Here is an 18,880-nt window from a genome sequence, read left to right as displayed (position 1 = left end):
GGTTGATAACAATGATTACCGGCAACACCAATTTTCATACCCTAGGGAAAAGGATGTTATAGAGTTGAGAAAATGTTTGTCGTCCCAGTCTGCGAAGGTATGAAGATCGAGATAAATATACATGATACTAATAATACACATGAATATGTCTAAAACATATCCATTTAAGAAAAGGCCTTTATAAATTACGTTTCATCTTCATATGAAATTATCGAAATAGGGTGTACAAAAGCCTATATACGCATCATGTCTTCAAATACCAGCAATATTGCGACTTTTTTTTTTTTTTGTTGAACTATTTTGTTTAGGGCTTGTTTTAGCCCAAATACAATAAAAGCAAGGACTAAAACCTAGCAAATCTTGAAACATATTTATTCATCAACAGCCTAAAAGTATGTGGGCAGAGCTAGGAGTTTTAGTTAGCCAGAATTATTCAACGAAATCTCTAAATTAAGCAATATGAACGACTTCTTTTTTCTCTTGACCTATTTCGCTAAAACCGATTTTTACGCAAAATGCAATAAAAGCAAATGTTTAGAATAAACCAGTCAATTAGAAAATAGATTCACTAATCGGATAAAATTATGTGGGCATGGCTAAATGTTCTATTTAGGTGGTAAGATTCCACGGAATTTTTGAAAAACGAGGAATATGTAAAATATATCTTGAATTCTTCAGTATATTTACGGTATATTTTTTAAATGAGACGGTGTATTTTGATATATTTCTGAGGGTCGGACGGTATATTTTAACGATAAATCCGCGTTCACACTGATTACAATAGCCGACAATGTCCGACAAAATTGTAAGTATATTTTTAACAACAATATAAAATTTGCTAATTCCGTGTCCTCTAAACCACCAACAAGATTGTGAAGTGTCTGTAGAGTGTTTCCCCTGCCGAAAGGGGACACGTAGTCGCAAAAGCCGGCAAACAAAAGTGACCCGCCGCGTTGTTGTTGTTTCTGTCGCCGTTGCTCGGCAGAAAATATAAATTTTGGGGAAAACTATGAAATATGGAAAGTGCATCTGAAAATGTGTGCTGCTGCTTGGTCCAAGGCCATAGATGGGGTCTGCTATCTGTATAAAATATAGGGTTTCTTTTAATAATACCCCAGCCAAAGCAGACAGCAAATAAATAGTACAATGACTTGTAGATTTTGAATGTAAAAGTGCACTAATGGGAAAGGGGGTGGTGGGTGTGCAGAGAGAGAAGGAAGGTTTTGGTTTTGAACGATAATCTAAATACATATTTCAGCAGCAAGAGATTGATGCAACTGATGGCAAATTAAGAGAGGTCTTAAGAGAACAAATCTATTATTTAATTCAAATGCGGAAGTAGGGGGAATAGTGGGCGCTCTCTGGCGCATTTTGGCAACAAATGCATTTGTTTTTATTGCGTTGCCAACAAATTTTCACAGTCAACTTTGCGCCTTCATGACGTACAGTTCCAAACATCAAATAAGAAAGGCCTTTTAAGGCTTTAGTAGCTTCCAAAGCTACACTTACCACCCACCACCCAGCCACTCACCCACCCAGGACCCAGCACCCAGCACCCAGCACCCAGCCCAGCACAGAACACAGCTCTACGACATGGCCAGTGCTCCTCTGATGCTTGAGAACCTTCTATACAAAAAACGCAATTTGGTTTATGCCTTTGCCCGCCATCGTCTGTTTCTGTTATGCAAACAATCGGTTTGGTTCCCCCTAAAAATCAAATTAAAATTATTTGATAATGAACTCTATTTTTCCTTTTTATTGCAGCTAGTACGAGTGCAGTCTGCGGAGGGCATCAAACGCATTGAGATCTCACCCAAGTCAAATTTGAAGCAACTCTATGACAGCGTTCAGACTGCCATGCAAGTGGATGGATTCGGCCTGTTCAAGGAGCGTAATTTTCTTACAGAACTTCAGGCCAGTGGCTCCCAGCTTGTGGGAACCGCACTGAAGCATGGCGACATGATATACTTAAAACAAATGGCTGGCACTTCGACGCGGGTAAGTCGAATGTTTCTAATGGAAGTCAACCATATTTTAATACTCAATTTTGTCTTTGCAGCGCACCAGTACCGTTGCCATTGAAAATCAGGTCTTCAAGTCGACTGCAGCTAGCGAAAAGCTGAGCAACAGCAATACGAACAGCGCTCGGCCCTCAACTAACGTGATCGAGGATGAGGTGGATCTGAACCTGTCCAAAGCCGATGGCACTATTAAGCGCGAACGCGATAGCAAGCTGTAAGTTTGGGGATCTTCCTATATCGATTAAGTTTATAAAATATTTAAAAATCTATTAACTAAAGCTGCCATCACAATGCCAATGGCCGTTGCGTTCATTGCTCGCCGCTGGAACCCTATGATGAGGCCTATTTGAAGGAGAATAACATCAAGCACTTGTCGTTTCATTCGTACATACGCAAGCAGACATCAGGCATGGATCATGGCAAATACTTTGTATTCGATGACATAAATTGCCGCATCAAGACAGGCTGTAGGGAACATCCGCCATGGCCCAAGGGCATATGCTCCAAGTGCCAGCCATCGGCCATAACCCTGAACCGTCAGACCTATCGTCATGTGGACAATGTCATGTTCGAGAATACCAAAATTGTAGAACGTTTCCTAAACTATTGGCGTACCACTGGCCACCAGCGTATGGGCTATTTGTACGGAACTTATGAGCCGCATACAGATGTACCGCTCGGCATACGCGCCACGGTGGCAGCGATCTATGAGCCACCGCAGGAATCGACACGGGATTCGATCAATATGTTCCCCGATGAGGGGGACGCCGAAGTCGATGCTGTAGCCAATGCGTTAGGACTGAAGAAGGTGCGCGGGAAAGACACTTCTTTTACACTATAGGTTTACAACACTTTTGTGTTTTTTTTATAGATTGGTTGGATATTCACTGATCTCATCACGGATGATGCAACTGCAGGAACTGTGAAGCAGATTCGTGGCATCGAGACCCACTTCCTCACCGCCCAGGAGTGCATAACGGCCGGAGAGCTGCAGAATCGTCATCCCAATCCATGTAAATATGCCTCAAATGGCGTCTTTGGCTCAAAGTTTGTGACCATTTGTGTGACGGGTAAGTGTTTTCCATCACTCGGTTTTCATCGAGCAGTAATCTGACATTCCATATGCACTTAGGAGATCAAACCAAACAAGTACATATGGAGGGATATGCGGTGTCTGCCCAGTGCATGGCTCTGGTCCGAGATGATTGTCTGATACCCACTAAGGAGGCTCCCGAATTGGGATATGTGCGTGAGTCCACAGATAAGCAGTATGTTCCAGATGTCTTCTATAAGGTGAGTGATATAATCGATATGATGTGCCTTCCATTCGGGTTTGAGTTCTGCAACATTTATTGAAAACTTTCACATTTAAACACACTGCATATGTAGACACCAATTGAACAGGGATTACATTTCGATTATTGCTTAAAAGCTATGTAAAGTTTGATTATCTATGGACATTTAACACTTAAATACATTTTAACTCGGTGTAGGGTGTGGGTATTTTTTTGAATCCTCTGGATTTTAATGACCATTATTCGTTCTCTTCTCCCTTCTCCGTTTGTGTTTGTACTTCGCATCATTGCTCTGTGGAGGGCTCTTTGCCAAAAATCCATACCAATTATGATTTACAAGAAACACGCCTTAAGAATTAATAACCAGACACATTTACAACACAAGTATGGATATAGTACCTATACTAATCGTATTATTTGGATTCTCGGTAAACTATATACCATTTGAGCAAATTTTTATTTGAGATTTCTTCGTGTTTGATGCGCTTTTTTGCCACCGTTTCGATGATTTTTTTTAATCTGAGACTTTCCTTAAAAATTAATTTAATTTTGTCATATATTTGAACTCAAAGAATTCTCGATTTGATTTAATCAAATAATTTAACTTATATAATGTTTCTTTTACGTAAAAAAATTGATTTAAATTCCACGATTCTTATTAATATTGATAGAATATTTAAAATATAAATTTATTTTCTGTAGTACTTACATTCGTTCCATTTGGCTTACAAAACGAATGTATAATTGCTGTGTATCATCTGCTGTGTATTGTGTATTACCATATCTTATCTTTTATATTAAATATTAATATCATCCATCACATATATGCATTATATCTCTTATTAATCGTATATGTTTCGAATAATACTATCTTTTTCTTGATGTTCTTGATTATTATGAATAATAATAAATCAAAACGCAATGCTAAACCGACCTATACCTAACTCAAATATTTCGTATAGTTCTGCATATATAATATCAAAATTACTCGATGCCTAAAGCTTCTAGACTTCAATTGATCCTTCGTTTTGATTTTCTTTTAAATAAAATCACTTGTTCCTTGTTTATGATATATGTATGTAGAACTATTCTTATGTCACAATTCGTTTATAATGGTCACAACAAAAGCTTATATAGACATCAAACATTTACTTCTGGTAAATCGATTTAGCTCGCTATTGTTTTGTGATTTTATGGATAAATCTCCTGTAAATATAGTTAACATCTACGCAAGATTTCACCTATTTCTTGTTTTTTTTTTTATAGAGGTTCTTATTAGATAGTGTTACAATATCGACAGAGATGTAGAGAGTTTCTTGTAGGTGGAAACCTTATATCAATCGTATATCGTATCGTGTATCGTGTATCGTATATCGTAGTGTTCTGTATTCGATTTGCATTAATTTACTTCATCGTAAATATGAAGTGTACCTCGAATGTATTGAGATGTTTAACAGACGGACAAAGATGTGATATTTAATGTCTATCATAGATCACGTAGTGTGTACTGAATAGAATATCGTTTGATATATTGCATAGTTTACTTTATTGTAGATATATATATATATATATATATATATATATATATATGTATGCACATATAGATATCATCTTTATCTGGAATCATTTCACAATTTTCGTGCCATTTTATAAGATTTCCATTCATATGTAGTTATTATGTCTTATTGGATATCTATAATTTTTTAAAATACCTTTTAGTTAAGGTATTAATTCTTGATTTCATAGCCAGGTAACGTTGTAGCGCTTGAAACATCCTACGGATTGTAGGATTGTGTTTCATGTGTATACCTTATGCCTATAAAATATAATAGCCAATAACATATTTCCATTTAGACCTTAAGACCTTACCAAGAAATTTCACAAATATCATTAACTATTTTCCATCGACTTTGTATTTATAGAAGAACAAAAAAGAAACAATAACTTTTTATTATTATTATTATTTAAAACAGCCTAAAAATGTTGCTTTTTATCTCTTATCCTCTCTCTCTCTCTCTGTTTGGTATTATTCCGTTTTGTAAAATATTTCTAAAAGTTTCTCAAGTCTCATTTTTGACAATTTGGCTTTTTTATTTCTTGTTCGTTCTTTTATTCCACTGAACAATATTACAATATAACATACAATATTGTACAATATTGCAATCAAAAACGGACATCAAAGAGATTAATTTCTTAAAAACACCTGTCTTGTCTGTCTTATCTTATATTACATATATTATACGATGCTTCAAAAATTGTGTATAGTAGATCCGAGTAATGGGGCTCCTCATGGGGGTAAAGGTTGGTCCGATCGGTTCTCAGTTCCCACAGGACAGTACAACCCGCAATCTTTGATGATGGATCGCACACCAGGTCGCCCGATCGGGTTGCCAGTCGCAGCGATTCGGTCTATCATTTCGATGCCATCGATTATGTAGCCAAATATGGCCGTGAATATCTGATGTTCGTTCAGCAGCACCCGGAACTGGCTGCCGACGAGTCCGTGGTGGTCGTGTCGCTTCTGACTTCGCCGCATGCCAACCGCACCCCTGTGGGATTTTAGTCTGCTGTTGTCCGGCTGAAAGAAGCGCTCCTCGAAGGCGGCATGTCCGCCGCGACCGTTCTGCGACTCAAAGTCCCCTGTGATAATGCTCTCGTTGCCCCAGGTCTGAAATACGACGCATCCCCGGTACCCAAAGCCGCGATCCTGCCGGATAAGCGAGCCAAAGTTTTCGGCCATCCGGGGCGCAGCATCCTTGTTCACTTCGATTAGTACTCGCCCGGCCAGACGCCCTGCTATTTCCATATCCATGTAATATATGGGATAACAGTGTACTGAGGGCAACCGCCCAATGCTTACCAATCCAATGGCTGTCCCATGGCCATGCCCATGCTGACGCATGCCGGAGCCTTGCTGATGCTGATGGTGTTGCTGTGCCTGTGCATTGTTCTGTCCAAGCAGTAGGCCCAGATTCAGGCGGTTGTAGTCGTTGTTGAAGAGCTGGGCTGCCGGATGGGGATAGTTGTGGGTCAAGAAGCTGTGGCTGCTGCCGCTGGTAGAGGGAGCTGGCTCCAGAGGAGCTATCTGCCACAGGTTATTGATCGGCAGCATCAGGGAGTGCTCATGGCGGGGTTGACTGTGGTGCGGTGGATGCTCCTGGCGGGGCACCAGCAACACCTGTTGCTGCATCTGTTGCCAGTAGTTGTAGATGCAGTAATTGATCATCACCAAAGCTGGTGGCACTCCGTCCCCAGGTATGCCCTGGGGTGGATTGGGATTGGGATTCCGCTGTAGACCCAGAATTCGCTCGTTGAGCAGCTCAAAGGTCAGCAGGTGCATGCCATTCTCCTGGATGATGGCCCGCATGTTATACTGGAACTGAAGATGCAAAACCTGCTTGCGGAATAGCTTCACCTTTGCGGAGGCCCGGCCCAGGAGTTGATGCATCTCGTAGACCCCGAGGGCACCCTCTCCCCACAGGCGACTGAGCATCGTCTCGGATCGCATCAGCCAGTCGCGCATGTGCAAGACAACCATGCTGGGCTTGTGGCCCAGGATCTCCTTTCTGACGGTATTCTGGAGCTGGTGACAGCCTTCAAAGAGAACCCGAAGCATTGCCATATCGCGGCGGGCCAGCGCATCGACCTCACTGCAGGCCCTCTTGATTTTGTCCATCTCATTGGAGAGCAGCTGGTGGACCAGCTCGCTGAAGTCCATGTGGCAGGTCAACTGGTGCTCGGAGTGTGCCGCGCCATTGGCGCAGCCGCGACACATCAGATGTCGACAGTTGTGGCACCAGGTCGTGTTCGGCAACCCATGGATCAGGCAATGCTCGCAGCTGTTGGTCAGGAAACGGTTCACGCAGACATCATCCATCCATCCAGCCATGGTTGCAGGCTCAGGGATGGGCTTTGCGGCTCCAGCCTCGACTGCTTGGGGGCTGGTGGGGCCCGCTTGCATCGCCATCATCACTTGTCCCAACTGCAGGGCCCTCAAGTTGCGTATTAAATACATGATGTACTCCGGTTCGGGCAGCATATCCGGCTCGACCTTGGTGCTCATTCCGCACCTGCCACAGATCCACTCTCGGCCATTGCAGGGCAACGACCACAGCAGCTCCTTGTCCAGGCAATCCCTGCAGTAGCAGTGCTGGCAGCTGAGCAACTTGGGCACATGTCTGCCCTCCTCTGAATAGAGACGCCCGCATAGAGTGCAGCTGAGCAGCGGCAGAAGCTCACTGGGTATGTCCATTCTGTCCGTCTATCTGTGGATTGCAAAGGAAAATTAGATCTCGATGGAAGATTCAAATATTCCGTATTATTACTCCCGATTTCCTATACTTTAAAGAGCGGTGGGCATGTCCTGGCTCCCTACTGCTCCCAGTCTGCCCATCGCTGCTTTATATGAGAAAAAACTAAATCCCTGAGTTGATTTGAATTAACTTTATATTTCTTCCACTGCTTAACCACTGGCTCACATATTCCTATTCTTCCCATTCTTGGTACCATTACCCGTCCTAGTACTCTGCCTCGTCTTGGTATCTACCCATTTATGTTAGTTAGCCGCAAGTTTCGTGCCTATTTGCATTTTAAAAATTTCTCTTTTAAGCTGTGTAATCAAACTTTGTTCGGTATTGGACACGATGAGTAAAAAAAATGGTTTACAAAATAAATTCAGCTGTTTTTCAGTTTGGCCAAAAGTGTTGTCCAACTTGACGGCTTTGTCTTTATAGGAACTTTTTTTGCATACAAAAAAAGAGTTTTAAACATCGGTTTTGAAACAGTTTTAACGTTTTCAATACGTTTTCAATTTTCAGCCGTTAAACTTCAAAAAGTTTTCAAATCTTTTTGAAATTCTTATAACTTATTATTATTTTTTTAATATTAATGGAATTTTATATGAAATATTAAAAGGGTAATTTATATGTGCTATTCTCCCTATTAAGAGTGAAAAATAAGTTGGTGTGCCTAATTAGCCCTTTTTCTGGTCAGTTTAAGCCCTGTTTCGCCTGTCGTGTGACAAAAGAAAGCAAACACGAGACCCAACCAAAACACGAAACCCAGAGTGACAGAGACGTCTGTGACAAATGTTGTTTGACCATTTGAGGTGACCTTCTACGGTTTAATGTTTTAAACACTGTCCTGTTCCCATTTCAGAACTTCTCTCGTTGCTGTAGCTCCTTCTTTTCCTCTCCATTGGACAGGGAAGCGCACGTTTCTGGCATTTCTTACGGCTATTTTGTTTTCTGTTTATTATTCACACTTTGAACTCTTTCATTTCTTTTGCTATTCACTTCCTATGCACGTTCCGCATCCCCTTTTCCTTTGCAATTATGGAAATCCTTTACGTTGTCTGCAGCTGCAGACTGCCATCATCAGCAATTACACTGTGCAAAAAAATTCGGCCATCAAGACTATTTTTCAGGTTCGGTACGAAGCAATGAAATCAAAACACTTTCAAATTTACAAAATTTGTCAAAAAGAAAGTCAAATACTCTATTGGTAAGCAGGTATTTGCCCCCATAAAACATTTGTTTCGTCTGTAAAAAGATCTGTTAAAATATTTCTAATCGAAAGAAAAGAACATTCCTGTTGCACAGTGTTCTATTTATTGGAGTGCCTGACACTCCACCCACTGTCCCACTCCTAAGTCGTTCTGTGCTTTGTCTCCTTTCAAGCACATTATATTCACGCTTACAGTCATGACTTTCCCGAGCATCCATCCTCTCGTTACCCGTTTTCTTGGTACATTTTTTGCTCTCCTTGCAAATATTGAAATTGAATAGAAATATGCCTTGTCAGAGGTTCGTGTTTTTGCCTTCTTTAGAGCCTTGACACAAATTCGAATTTATCGCCATTTTGCTTTACTTTTATTTAAATATTTCTTTTAACTTCCTGCGTTTCTAATACTCGAACTTATTTAGTTTATTGTTTTAGCAGCATTAAATTCAAAACGTTTTGTATTTTTTAATCATGAGCTCTGGCCCGCCCACATGCAATTGCTGGACAAGCTATTATTACTGTTTTTTGTATTAACAAACATACAAAAGAGAAGGGCAGATGACTAGAGGAGTGCAAGGGAGAGCTTCGAGTCATGGACAGATTGTCATTTAACATCTCTTTGTTGTAGGTTTCAATACCCTTTTCAGAGGGAATTCTAAATTTTTCATTACTGTGTGAGCATAATAGCAGGGATGTCTGTTTTCATACCCGATACTCGAAGAGTTTAGTAATATAATAATTTATTATAGACTTAAGGATATTTGATTTAGACACACACCCTTCGAACTCATACAAATATGTGTATTTTGTTATTGCATTTACGGCCCCGAGCCTCGGGCGCGAATACCTTTGGTTTCTTGTGCGACCTGTTGCCGAAGAATAACTCTCGGAGCGAAAGCAGTGGTTCGGAGCAATCCCGTGCCTCGTTATAGAAGTCGGAAATAAGAAAACATTATAGTAGGTATATTTCTTCTAACCGCACTTCATAAATCTGGTCAGTTTGTCATGGTATTCGTTCGTATATAAGGGTATCTAAATGTACGTCCCACGCAAGCTACCCTTCTTTTTGGTTTTTCTTTTGCCATTTGTACAAAGTCAAGAATAAATTAACAGCCTGTCGTTTGTCAGCATTATTCAAGCTTAATTCCAAACAAATATTTACCCCCATATATGTAAATATGATATGCTTAATGGTGGATAGATTTTGAGGCAAATGCTGCAAACCCTGTTATAACTGTTTCGTCTTTGCCTAGAATATTCATTAGGCAATTAAGTTTTCAACATTTTGAAGTGCTGCTCTAACTCCTTGTTCCGAATAAATTGTATTCCATTTCGACCGAATTTTGTTGCGGTGCGGTGGCGGTCGGCAAGGCACTTTGCTAAACCAGCAAATTTTCACATATTCAAAATAAACTAGGAAAACAAATGCTCTGTCCAACACGTGTTGTTTCTGCAAATTGCTGTTCGTGAGTTAAATGTTAATTAAACAAACTTTATGTATGTAGGTATTCGCATTCGCCCACAAAAAAACAAGATTTTATAGGTAAAAAGCAGATTATGGGATATTTATATCCCTGAAGCACTGGACCTTTGTGTCCAGAAGAAGTCTTGTTGCTATCTCTGTGGTTAATTATACATTTGTGGTAGCTATTTTATTTATAATTGTCCTGAGTTGACACTAATTAACAATTCTCGTTTTGCCCGAAGTCCATTTTCTCTCGTTTGTTCTTTTTCTTGCAATCATCTTTTATGTAAAAACATACATTATATTTATTTCCCACTTAGAATGCATTTTTTGCAGTTGCAGTTGAATAATTAAATATAAATATTCATGTTTGGATTATTCATAAATATTTTTCTGCTGGGGAAATACCTTTTTGTTGATTCTTGGAAATATGGCAACAAATATTGGAACAATAGAAAGGTAATGATAGCTTGATATTCGGAATTGGTAGATAAGTCTCTAATATCGCAACGAGTAATACGAGTATTTCTATTTAACCTCTCTGAGATTTCCCGCTGAAACTTCAGCAGCACTTTAAATATTTTTATAAATTTGTGGCCACAAGAGAAAAAGGATTATTTTCTATAATTTCCTGTCGCCATGAATTTTGTATACGTCTGTTGCACATTTCGTTGTCTGATGTTTTGCTTCCCTGAGAAGCGGCCTCGAGTCCCCTTTTGTCTGAGCTGAGAGCAGTTTTTGATGTTTGTGCAAATAAAAGCAGACGTGGAAGCCTTTTAATTGCTGATATTAAACCATCAACGGTTAGCGCATGCAATTCAAAACTGAAAATAAAAGTTTGCCGCTCTTGAAAAACGGAAAACCATTCACCATGGGGCGTATGTTTCCTACTACCACCTGGCCACCTTGCCTCTTGGGTCACAGAAGCCCAATGAATACGGCATAAAAAAGGTTTCTAACACGCATTTAATTAATATAATTTTTTGTTTTTTGAAATGGTTAGTTAAATTGAGCTTACAGAAAGGGCTTTGAAGACGGAATCCACAATGAGGGAAAAATTACAGCGATGCACTTCCCCCCAAATTATTCAAAAATCTTGACGAATGCTTTTCTGCACTCAAAGTACTACCCAGAAATGCGTCAGCAAAAACCAGGGCAAAGATTTAGCTTAAATTCATGAACAGAAGCGAAAGAATATCTGCACATCGATAAGCAATTTGTGGCCTGGCTTCGCACTTTTTCCCTGGACCCCATTGTCAGTTCTATTGGGCACTGGACTTGGTTTTATGTCTGCGCCTTGTGTCAGGCTATAAAAATGTATTACATGTTTGTGCGTCACCTTGGAGGGTCCGTCCGGAGGCCGTAGTCTGGAGGCAACCGCAACTTCCCCTTTGCTCTAGTTGCCATAAGCCGGGAGCTAGGGGCATAGCGATAATTGGTCCTTTCGATTTTAATGGCAATGCCAACGTGCAGCGAATATTCAGGCCCTATGAGCAAACAGTCAAACGTTTTTAACTGTGTTTTAGATTTACTTCTGAACTCTGAACCCAGGCCTAACGTATAAATTGGCAACCCAAATAGAAATTGTATTGTGTTGTGGATTGCGGTATTAAATATTAAGGCACCTATTTACCGCAAATAGCTCAAAATTACGGCTATAATAAAACAGCTGCAACCCCGAGAAAATATGGAAAATAGTTCACTTATTATTTTCAAGTCGAAGGACAACCAAGAAAATAAGGAACTAAAGGGGGAAGAATATAACGGACACCCCATTTGACACTCTGTAATTGGTATCCTTGGAAATGGCAGGCACACATTTCTAATTTTTCCAGGAAGTGCCAGTCTGAGCGGAAGTGAAATACCAAACCACAAACACCAGGATGGAAAGTCATTTGGCAAAATTAATAAACAGGAAAGAGTGAGGGTGCTCAATAGGACTTCAGTTGGCACAGTTGTCACCCATTTGCAAGGGAGCATATGTATTCTTATGTGTGTGAGTGGGTTTGTTGGGTTGCGAGAAGAGTTGACAAATAATTAGCATACTTTTGCGGGCAATCGACCTTTTTTGATTGATGGGGCCTGTGTGTGCGGCCCACAACGACGACGATGCTGCTGCCAGGCTATATTTATGTAAATTAGCCTTCAGCTGAAATCAAACCAAAATTTTGATTGATCTGAAATGTGGAATGTTCGGGATTTATGACATATGAATGCAAATACATCTAAGGAAGGTCGTATCTTGCAAAATGAAGCGCTTGATTGAAAATATAAAAGTAAATCAATAAATAATTAAATTCTGAGATTTTTGCACCGGATATTCATACAGTTTTCACTAAATTATGTTTAACATATAACATTTTGGTATAAAAATATTAAACTCAATATCTTCGTACTGCCTTTTTCAAAATACCCTTCATTCTAACATGTATTCTTCCGATCTGTATAATAATTTAAAAGTATTTGATTTGAGATTTGAGCTTTAGATAAAAAACTGCTTCGATTGAGAATTGTTCCCATATCTCCTCTCTCTTACTGAGTAACAAGAAACTCCATATTTAACACTGCTTGCACCGCTTGCTGTCGATTAGGCTCTATTTTCGAATCTTCCATTAAACTCTGCCTAAAACCAAAATCGCATCTGCTTACCTTATGCGTATGCACAGTTTCACTCCTTCACGCCTTTCAAAATATCGACAGAATAAAAACGATTTAATTGCAGTTTTTATTCTTTGTTATATTCACAGCAACCTGATTCTTTTATAGTATTTTATTAATTTTTCGCATAAATGTATGTTGTTTGGTCTCTCTGTTTTTTTCCTATCCTCTAGAGGAAAAATGCATCAAAAAATGTTCCTTAGTTGTGGCTGTTATTGCGATTATTGTTTTGGGCATTCGATTCCTCAACTCTCATTTCCAGTCTTTTCCTGTCTCTCAGTATTGCTTGGACACTGCTTAGCTCAAAATCCTCCGTTCCTGTGTACTTTTTTACCAATTTTTAGGTTAACTCTTTTCGTTTACACTCTTGGTTTGCACTCTCTCCCGGACGCACTATTTCGCCTCAGGAACAGTTATTAGTTGGACTATGTCTTGGGCTGCACTCGAGGACGGACCTTTTTTCATGCAGCTCTCCCACAAGCACTCCCACACTCTCTTTCACTTCTTTTTGCACTTGCAGGAGGCAGCTAAAGCTTTGAACATTTTACGGGCACTTTCACTTTTTGGAGCGATTTTCTTCTTTGCCACTGATCCTTGCTGCTCCTTTTCCTCTTCTGGCTTTTGCTGTGGCTTTTCCTGATGTGAAATTATCTGTGCTTCCCGTTGCTGTTGCTGTTGCTGCTGTTGCTGCTGTTGCTGCTGTTGCTGCTTTTGTTCTATTTCCTTCTGTTGGTCCTGTTGCTGTTTCTGCTCCTGTTGCTGTTGCTTCTGCTCTTTCTGTTCCTGCTGCTGCTGGTGCAGACGCGTCTTGAATGCTGCATTGCTAATTTGCCAGCTGTTTTTAAGGGAGCGGAGCGGCGGCTTCGTGTGGAGCTGGTGATAGTTCGGGGCTGCACTGGCCAGGGCTGCCGATGGCTCTGTGTTTGATGAGGAAATAGTGGACGAGGCCACTGCTGTCCAAAACATGTTTGGGTCTATATGGAGCTTCAAAAATCCAGCACATTGAAACCTCTATCCGACTGAGCATTTTCAACCGAATGGAATATGCATATAAAAAACGCAACAAAAATAGCAACACTTATTTCTAACAAAAAAAATATTTTTAGTTTTAACGCGTCGCGTGGGATATTTAAAAAATTCAGCTTTGGATTAAAATGCACAAATATTTTGACGAGGGTCTGTTCACGTTTTGTTGGAAAATGCAGTCCAGCGCAGTGGGCGAAGGCTTTTATATGAGCACCAGAACAGTGTGGGAACGAGCTTGCAAAGCTTTCGTTGTGTGGAGGAGCGCTCTCTCTCTCTCTGACGCTCTTTTTCAGTGTAGTGCCTGCCCAGCTGGTTCCAATGTCAATGTCAAGCTGTTCTCACTCTACCACGCGCTCGCTCTCGCTCTCTCTCTCTGGACATGCAAATTTCGAAGCAAAGCTTTGGCACCTAATTTTGATATCCCGTTGCACTGATTTTTGTATGCTGAATGCTTCTTAGAATAGGTAAAATATGGGTGCGCTCCTTGCGGATGGAGTAGCATTAAATCACCTGATTTCTTATTCATTGTGGAGCAACATAATGTGTGGTTGTAAAACTATTGAATCCTCGGCCCTTTGCGTGGGGTTTGCATCTTCGAAGTCTCACTTCTGAGAACTTTTGTATTTATTTTATATTTTTACATAAATGTTTTCCACGTCCACATCAAAGCAGAGGACCCTTGCTTGTTGTTGACTGCTAACCGCTGGTTTTTTCTTAGAGTTTGTATAAATAGTAATTGAGGGCTTCATTTATGTACACCTTGTGACCTATAAAACCTTTAGAGCCTTTATTTCCAGTGAAAAGCGGCTGTTGTTTCGTGGGAAACTATTTATGTTCTATTGTAAATTATCTATTGTTCTACTTAATGTAAGGAGGAGCAATAATGGCTGCGCTTGGAGTGGTTATTCTAATAGTGGATATCCCATCATCGGATTATTATTCTGGATCGTTCCTGCTTCCTTTCCAGTACCATTACCACACAGGAAACGAAGTATGTTTTTGGCGCCATTTGGTAGCCACTTTAGAGCCACTTGTTCTTACGATGAGGGCCTAGGTTGAGGGCCTTGCAATTCCTTCGAAGGAGGCTTCTATTAATTTTGGCTATTATCTTCAATCAAGCGTTTAGGAGTGTCGATGTACAGATAATAATATTCCTAAAGGTGACTGTCTAAGCTTAAAAGAGAGAGACCCTTTGGTTTTTCCCGCATTGATTGAATTATGCTGGGAATTCCGGTAAATCTGAGATATACACATAGCTATTCTTCGTGCCGTGCCCCCAGGTCTGTTGGGAGTCCATTGTTATGCGTGTGGCTCAACAAACTTGCTAATTGACAAAAGGTTAGCCCCAAGCCCGCAACCATGCTTGTGTGTAAAGTGGGTGGTTGGTATTCCTTGTATGATGGTCGACCTGTGGCCAAATGCAATTTGCATGCCTCGGCAGCACCAACAACAGCAACAGGAACAGGAATGAGGCGTGGCAGGAAGACTAAACTTGCAACTCAATTTAAACACGGAAATGGGAACGGGAAGGGGATATTTCCATAAAACAAAATTTTTGTGTGGCCCAGGGAATTCTGATTGAGTTATAGACGCACGCAACGCATCGTTTTCGGTATCATGGCTGCCTTCTCTGATTGATTTTGCAGCTCCTCGTATCCTGTCCTTGACGGTTGTCCACTGGCACCGCTGGCCGGTAATCTGCTTATCCATGTGCAACTATTGGATGGCATTTAATTCCAATTGGATGCACTTTGCATCCACCTTGCGTGGCCTGCCACTGCCCACTTTCGACTGCCCCCTGGCTGCACACTCACTGCGCGTGCACACACACACACACAGACAGAGAGAGCGGACACCGGAGCCACGACTTATTGACTCTTCTTCCTGCATCAAAGCAAGCATGTCGCCCGCTGTCGCTGTTGATGTCGCTCTTGCTGTCCGGCGACACGCCCACTCTTTGTTAAACTGAAATAATTGCGTTTTCCCATGGAACAGCGTTATTAAAGCAACTAACGGTCAGTAGGCGGATGCATCAGAGGCGTGGCACTGGACCCTAAACGTCAGCCTGGAACATTCATCAAACCTTTTTTGAACTGAAATTTCCATCTGATTGGATGTGACATTGGCCATTGGCTCCTGGCCAGTAATTCAATCAGACCTGCATCGGATGATGGTTAATAGATCTGACATTTCGGCGCAGGATATCGCTAATAGATTACTCGGCAAAAAAACAAAAAAAGTGGCTAATGGGTTTTTAGAAAGTCCAATGGAAAACTATGGACGAAATCTGGAGTGCACTCGGATGGCATGTGTGCCGTGTGTCGCGAAGGATAGTCTGCAGCTAGGGGCTCTAGCTTAATCTCTTGAATGCGTCTTATGACGCGGACAGGACTGTTGTTTGACTGACTTTGACCCCCTAACCCTGAATGTCTTGCATCCGCTTTTAGCCTGGTGCCAAGACCCACAGCAAACAGTCAGACGGCCTTGAAGTCCAGGCCAGACCAGGCCACGCCACGCCAGCCCCTGCAAGGAGAATACGGCCAAGCTAACAGGTTGCAGAAGCTTTAAGAGAGGAACACAAGAGAGAGAGAGAGTGGGTGGGAGTGGCCCGCCCACGGGGGGGATTGCGGAGGGGGAGAGAGCACAGCAGACGTCAGTGCGTCAGCAGGTCCTCGGTTCTGTTTTTTCCGTTTTAGATGTAGGTCAGGTCAGTGGGACATGCCACAATGCTAAAATACTATTTTTCTGCATATTTGCATCTGTTGTTCTTTTTTGTTTGCCCCGTTTTCAAGATGTGCTTGCAAATAATCCTACCAAGTGGGTTTTTATTGGCCACAACGATGGGAGAAAGGCGAGGAAAAACACGCACGAAGGATATTTGACCATTTGAAAATAGCAAAAAGTTGCCCAAAGTAGTTCCGATTTCAGTGAATAAAAAATGTAATATTTTAACATATATTTATCTTTGCAAAAAGGTGATATATCTTGGGAATTGGCAATATTCAAATAGATTTTTGTACATATTTTTACGGGCCTCTATCTGCGCGATACCCCAACATGCAATCGCCCATGCCCCACCTCTAATAGGTAACTAGTTGCAACGGCACGTACGCTGTCAGTCCAGTACCTGGCGGTACAGTGCGTTTCAGAATAATGAGTCTGTTGCATTTTGCTTTAATTCGTTTTACTGAGCAGGTATATGCCCATTATCTTCGGTTCTTAATCAAAATTGCTATCAATATTCTATAGAGGGACTTTTATTCTTAGTTAGATTTCATCCATTGCATATCACTCTGATAACACCTATGCCCTGCAATTATGTGCTCGTACTTACACTTTCTCGCTTTGTTTACTTTTATTTGTACGTACGCATGCAGGAAAAAGATCAATATGGCAACGAGGTTCAGCGTCTGGCACGTCCTCTGCCCGTGGAATATCTGCTGGTGGATGTACCCGCCTCTACGCCGGTTAAACCGCAGTACACGTTCACAAACTACGACAAGCGGCAGGCATTCCCCATCGAGAACCGATACATTGACGGACATCTGCAGGACTTTAGTGCCCTGAGCGGCTATCTGTCCGCCTGGGGCGAGGAGGAGTTCCTCGAGGCCATCTCCGACTTTCACTTGCTCGTCTATCTGTACAAAATGGACATGCTACCGCTGCGTCAGCACATGGCGTCACTGCTGGAGGCGGTGCGTACCAAGAACCCCAATCGGGCGGCCGACTTCAAGGGCGAGGAGGTGTGGAAGCTGCTCGAGTCCCTCATCCAGGCCAGTTCCGGCGGAAGTGGGTGAGTATTTTCCTCTCTCTCTCCAGTGAACCATTCCCCCAACTCATTTTGGTTCTCCTCCCACTTGCAGTGGCACCACCAGCTATCCCAGCGGTGCTGGAGCGGCCAATGCCGGTGGTGTGGCTGGCGCGGATGCAATGGATCTGGATGATAACACCTGGACGTGCAACCACTGCACATTCATCAATCGCGGCGACCTGCAATCCTGCGAGATCTGCTCGCTACCGAGATAAAGATCCGCTCCGCCGACCCAATAACTTTCCAACGGCATCCTGGATGAACAATTCTAAATTCTGGTGTAAAACAAACTAAAGATTCAATCATACTTATTTGTAGCCGCAGTTGAAAGGCCGATCCAACCACACACAAGACACAACAGCTGCTCGTGGATATGTCGCCCATTCTCTATATATATGTAAACGTCGTGTAAGAATTTTATAAAATAAAACAAAAAAAAAAATAACGATGGATGGAAAATAATTAATTTATTTTTGAATAAATTTAAATTGTTGAGCAGACGTTTAGTGTTTATTATTTGCTTCTCCAGAACCCAAATCCCCCATTTGTATCCATGAAAAGAAGAACACACAAGCTTTTATATATTTTGTAGTTTATTCAATCATTTTATTCAGCGCCAGTTGTCCAGCGCCAGTCGTCTTTAGTTTCCAAAAGCAGAGAAAGCATTTAATGAAAATTAAATTAAAATTTTAAATTTGTTTTCTTCAATAGTTGTGATACCTTTATTGAACCTTTTTCCAGTTAGATCTTTTAATAATGTTAAAGTTTTGTTAAAGCTTAAAAGCGAGTCCGAACCTTTCCAATATTCAACGAGTTTTGTACATATTTCCAAAAAGAATCTAAGAAACCTGTCTCGACCGATTTTTCATTGGTTTAAAATCGGGTTTAGTGATTATTTTTCCAAGGCCCCCATTGATTTTTAGTCGGTTTAGTCTCTGACATCTGTGGAGTTTGGTGAATCTCCCAAGAAATATTTTCATTCAACGGAAATGAAAAAGCTGATCAGATCCAGCTGATAATTCTCCCCCTAATCATTATGCCGCTGACAACTTTCTAGATTCAGTTCTATTCACCTCCGAAAAAAAAGTGTCTGCAGGAGGTA

General features: G+C 41.2%; 3 protein-coding genes across 4 annotated transcripts; 1 reads left to right on the top strand and 2 right to left on the bottom strand.

Annotated features, from left to right (window-relative positions):
* The first annotated feature begins 1,593 nt into the window (after nucleotides 1–1,593).
* LOC6591854 (nuclear protein localization protein 4 homolog) lies at nucleotides 1,594–18,215 on the top strand. Its single transcript, XM_026995170.1, has 8 exons — nucleotides 1,594–1,695; nucleotides 1,765–1,998; nucleotides 2,060–2,235; nucleotides 2,301–2,829; nucleotides 2,893–3,091; nucleotides 3,154–3,314; nucleotides 17,345–17,760; nucleotides 17,831–18,215. Exons 1-8 carry the CDS (start codon nucleotides 1,594–1,596, stop codon nucleotides 17,991–17,993), a joined length of 1,980 nt encoding a protein of 659 aa, XP_026850971.1. The 3' UTR covers nucleotides 17,994–18,215.
* LOC6591853 lies at nucleotides 6,033–12,985 on the bottom strand. 2 transcript variants are annotated; one of them, XM_026995172.1, is made up of 3 exons: nucleotides 12,933–12,985; nucleotides 6,177–7,581; nucleotides 6,033–6,112 (listed from the first exon to the last, which is right to left on the bottom strand). In XM_026995172.1, exons 2-3 carry the CDS (start codon nucleotides 7,566–7,568, stop codon nucleotides 6,086–6,088), a joined length of 1,419 nt encoding a protein of 472 aa, XP_026850973.1. In that variant the 5' UTR covers nucleotides 7,569–7,581; nucleotides 12,933–12,985; the 3' UTR covers nucleotides 6,033–6,085. The 2 variants fall into 2 exon arrangements, with proteins under 2 accessions (XP_026850973.1, XP_026850974.1); XM_026995173.1 differs by having other exon boundaries at nucleotides 6,033–6,109.
* On the bottom strand, nucleotides 13,074–13,983 carry LOC6591852 (putative uncharacterized protein DDB_G0274435). The gene has a single exon (XM_002017114.2). It carries the CDS (start codon nucleotides 13,905–13,907, stop codon nucleotides 13,440–13,442), a length of 468 nt encoding a protein of 155 aa, XP_002017150.1. The 5' UTR covers nucleotides 13,908–13,983; the 3' UTR covers nucleotides 13,074–13,439.
* Nucleotides 18,216–18,880: the final 665 nt, after the last annotated feature.

The sequence above is a fragment of the Drosophila persimilis genome, unplaced genomic scaffold (genome assembly GCF_003286085.1).
Source record: "Drosophila persimilis strain 14011-0111.01,24,50 unplaced genomic scaffold, DperRS2 tig00000000-arrow-pilon, whole genome shotgun sequence".
Taxonomy (NCBI): domain Eukaryota; kingdom Metazoa; phylum Arthropoda; class Insecta; order Diptera; family Drosophilidae; genus Drosophila; species Drosophila persimilis.
This window is presented reverse-complemented; position numbering and strand designations above follow the sequence as displayed.

Bases quoted from the DNA above. Each gene is read 5' to 3' on its own strand.
- LOC6591852 (XM_002017114.2), bottom strand. From the start codon at position 13,907: ATGTTTTGGACAGCAGTGGCCTCGTCCACTATTTCCTCATCAAACACA.
- LOC6591853 (XM_026995172.1), bottom strand. From the start codon at position 7,568: ATGGACATACCCAGTGAGCTTCTGCCGCTGCTCAGCTGCACTCTATGC. The intron at 6,113-6,176 runs GTAAGCATTGGG...ATATGGAAATAG, and splicing joins ATGGGACAGCCATTGGATTG to CAGGGCGTCTGGCCGGGCGA.
- LOC6591854 (XM_026995170.1), top strand. From the start codon at position 1,594: ATGGCCAGTGCTCCTCTGATGCTTGAGAACCTTCTATACAAAAAACGC. The intron at 1,696-1,764 runs GTTTGGTTCCCC...TTTTTATTGCAG, and splicing joins TTCTGTTATGCAAACAATCG to CTAGTACGAGTGCAGTCTGC. The intron at 3,315-17,344 runs GTGAGTGATATA...GTACGCATGCAG, and splicing joins TTCCAGATGTCTTCTATAAG to GAAAAAGATCAATATGGCAA.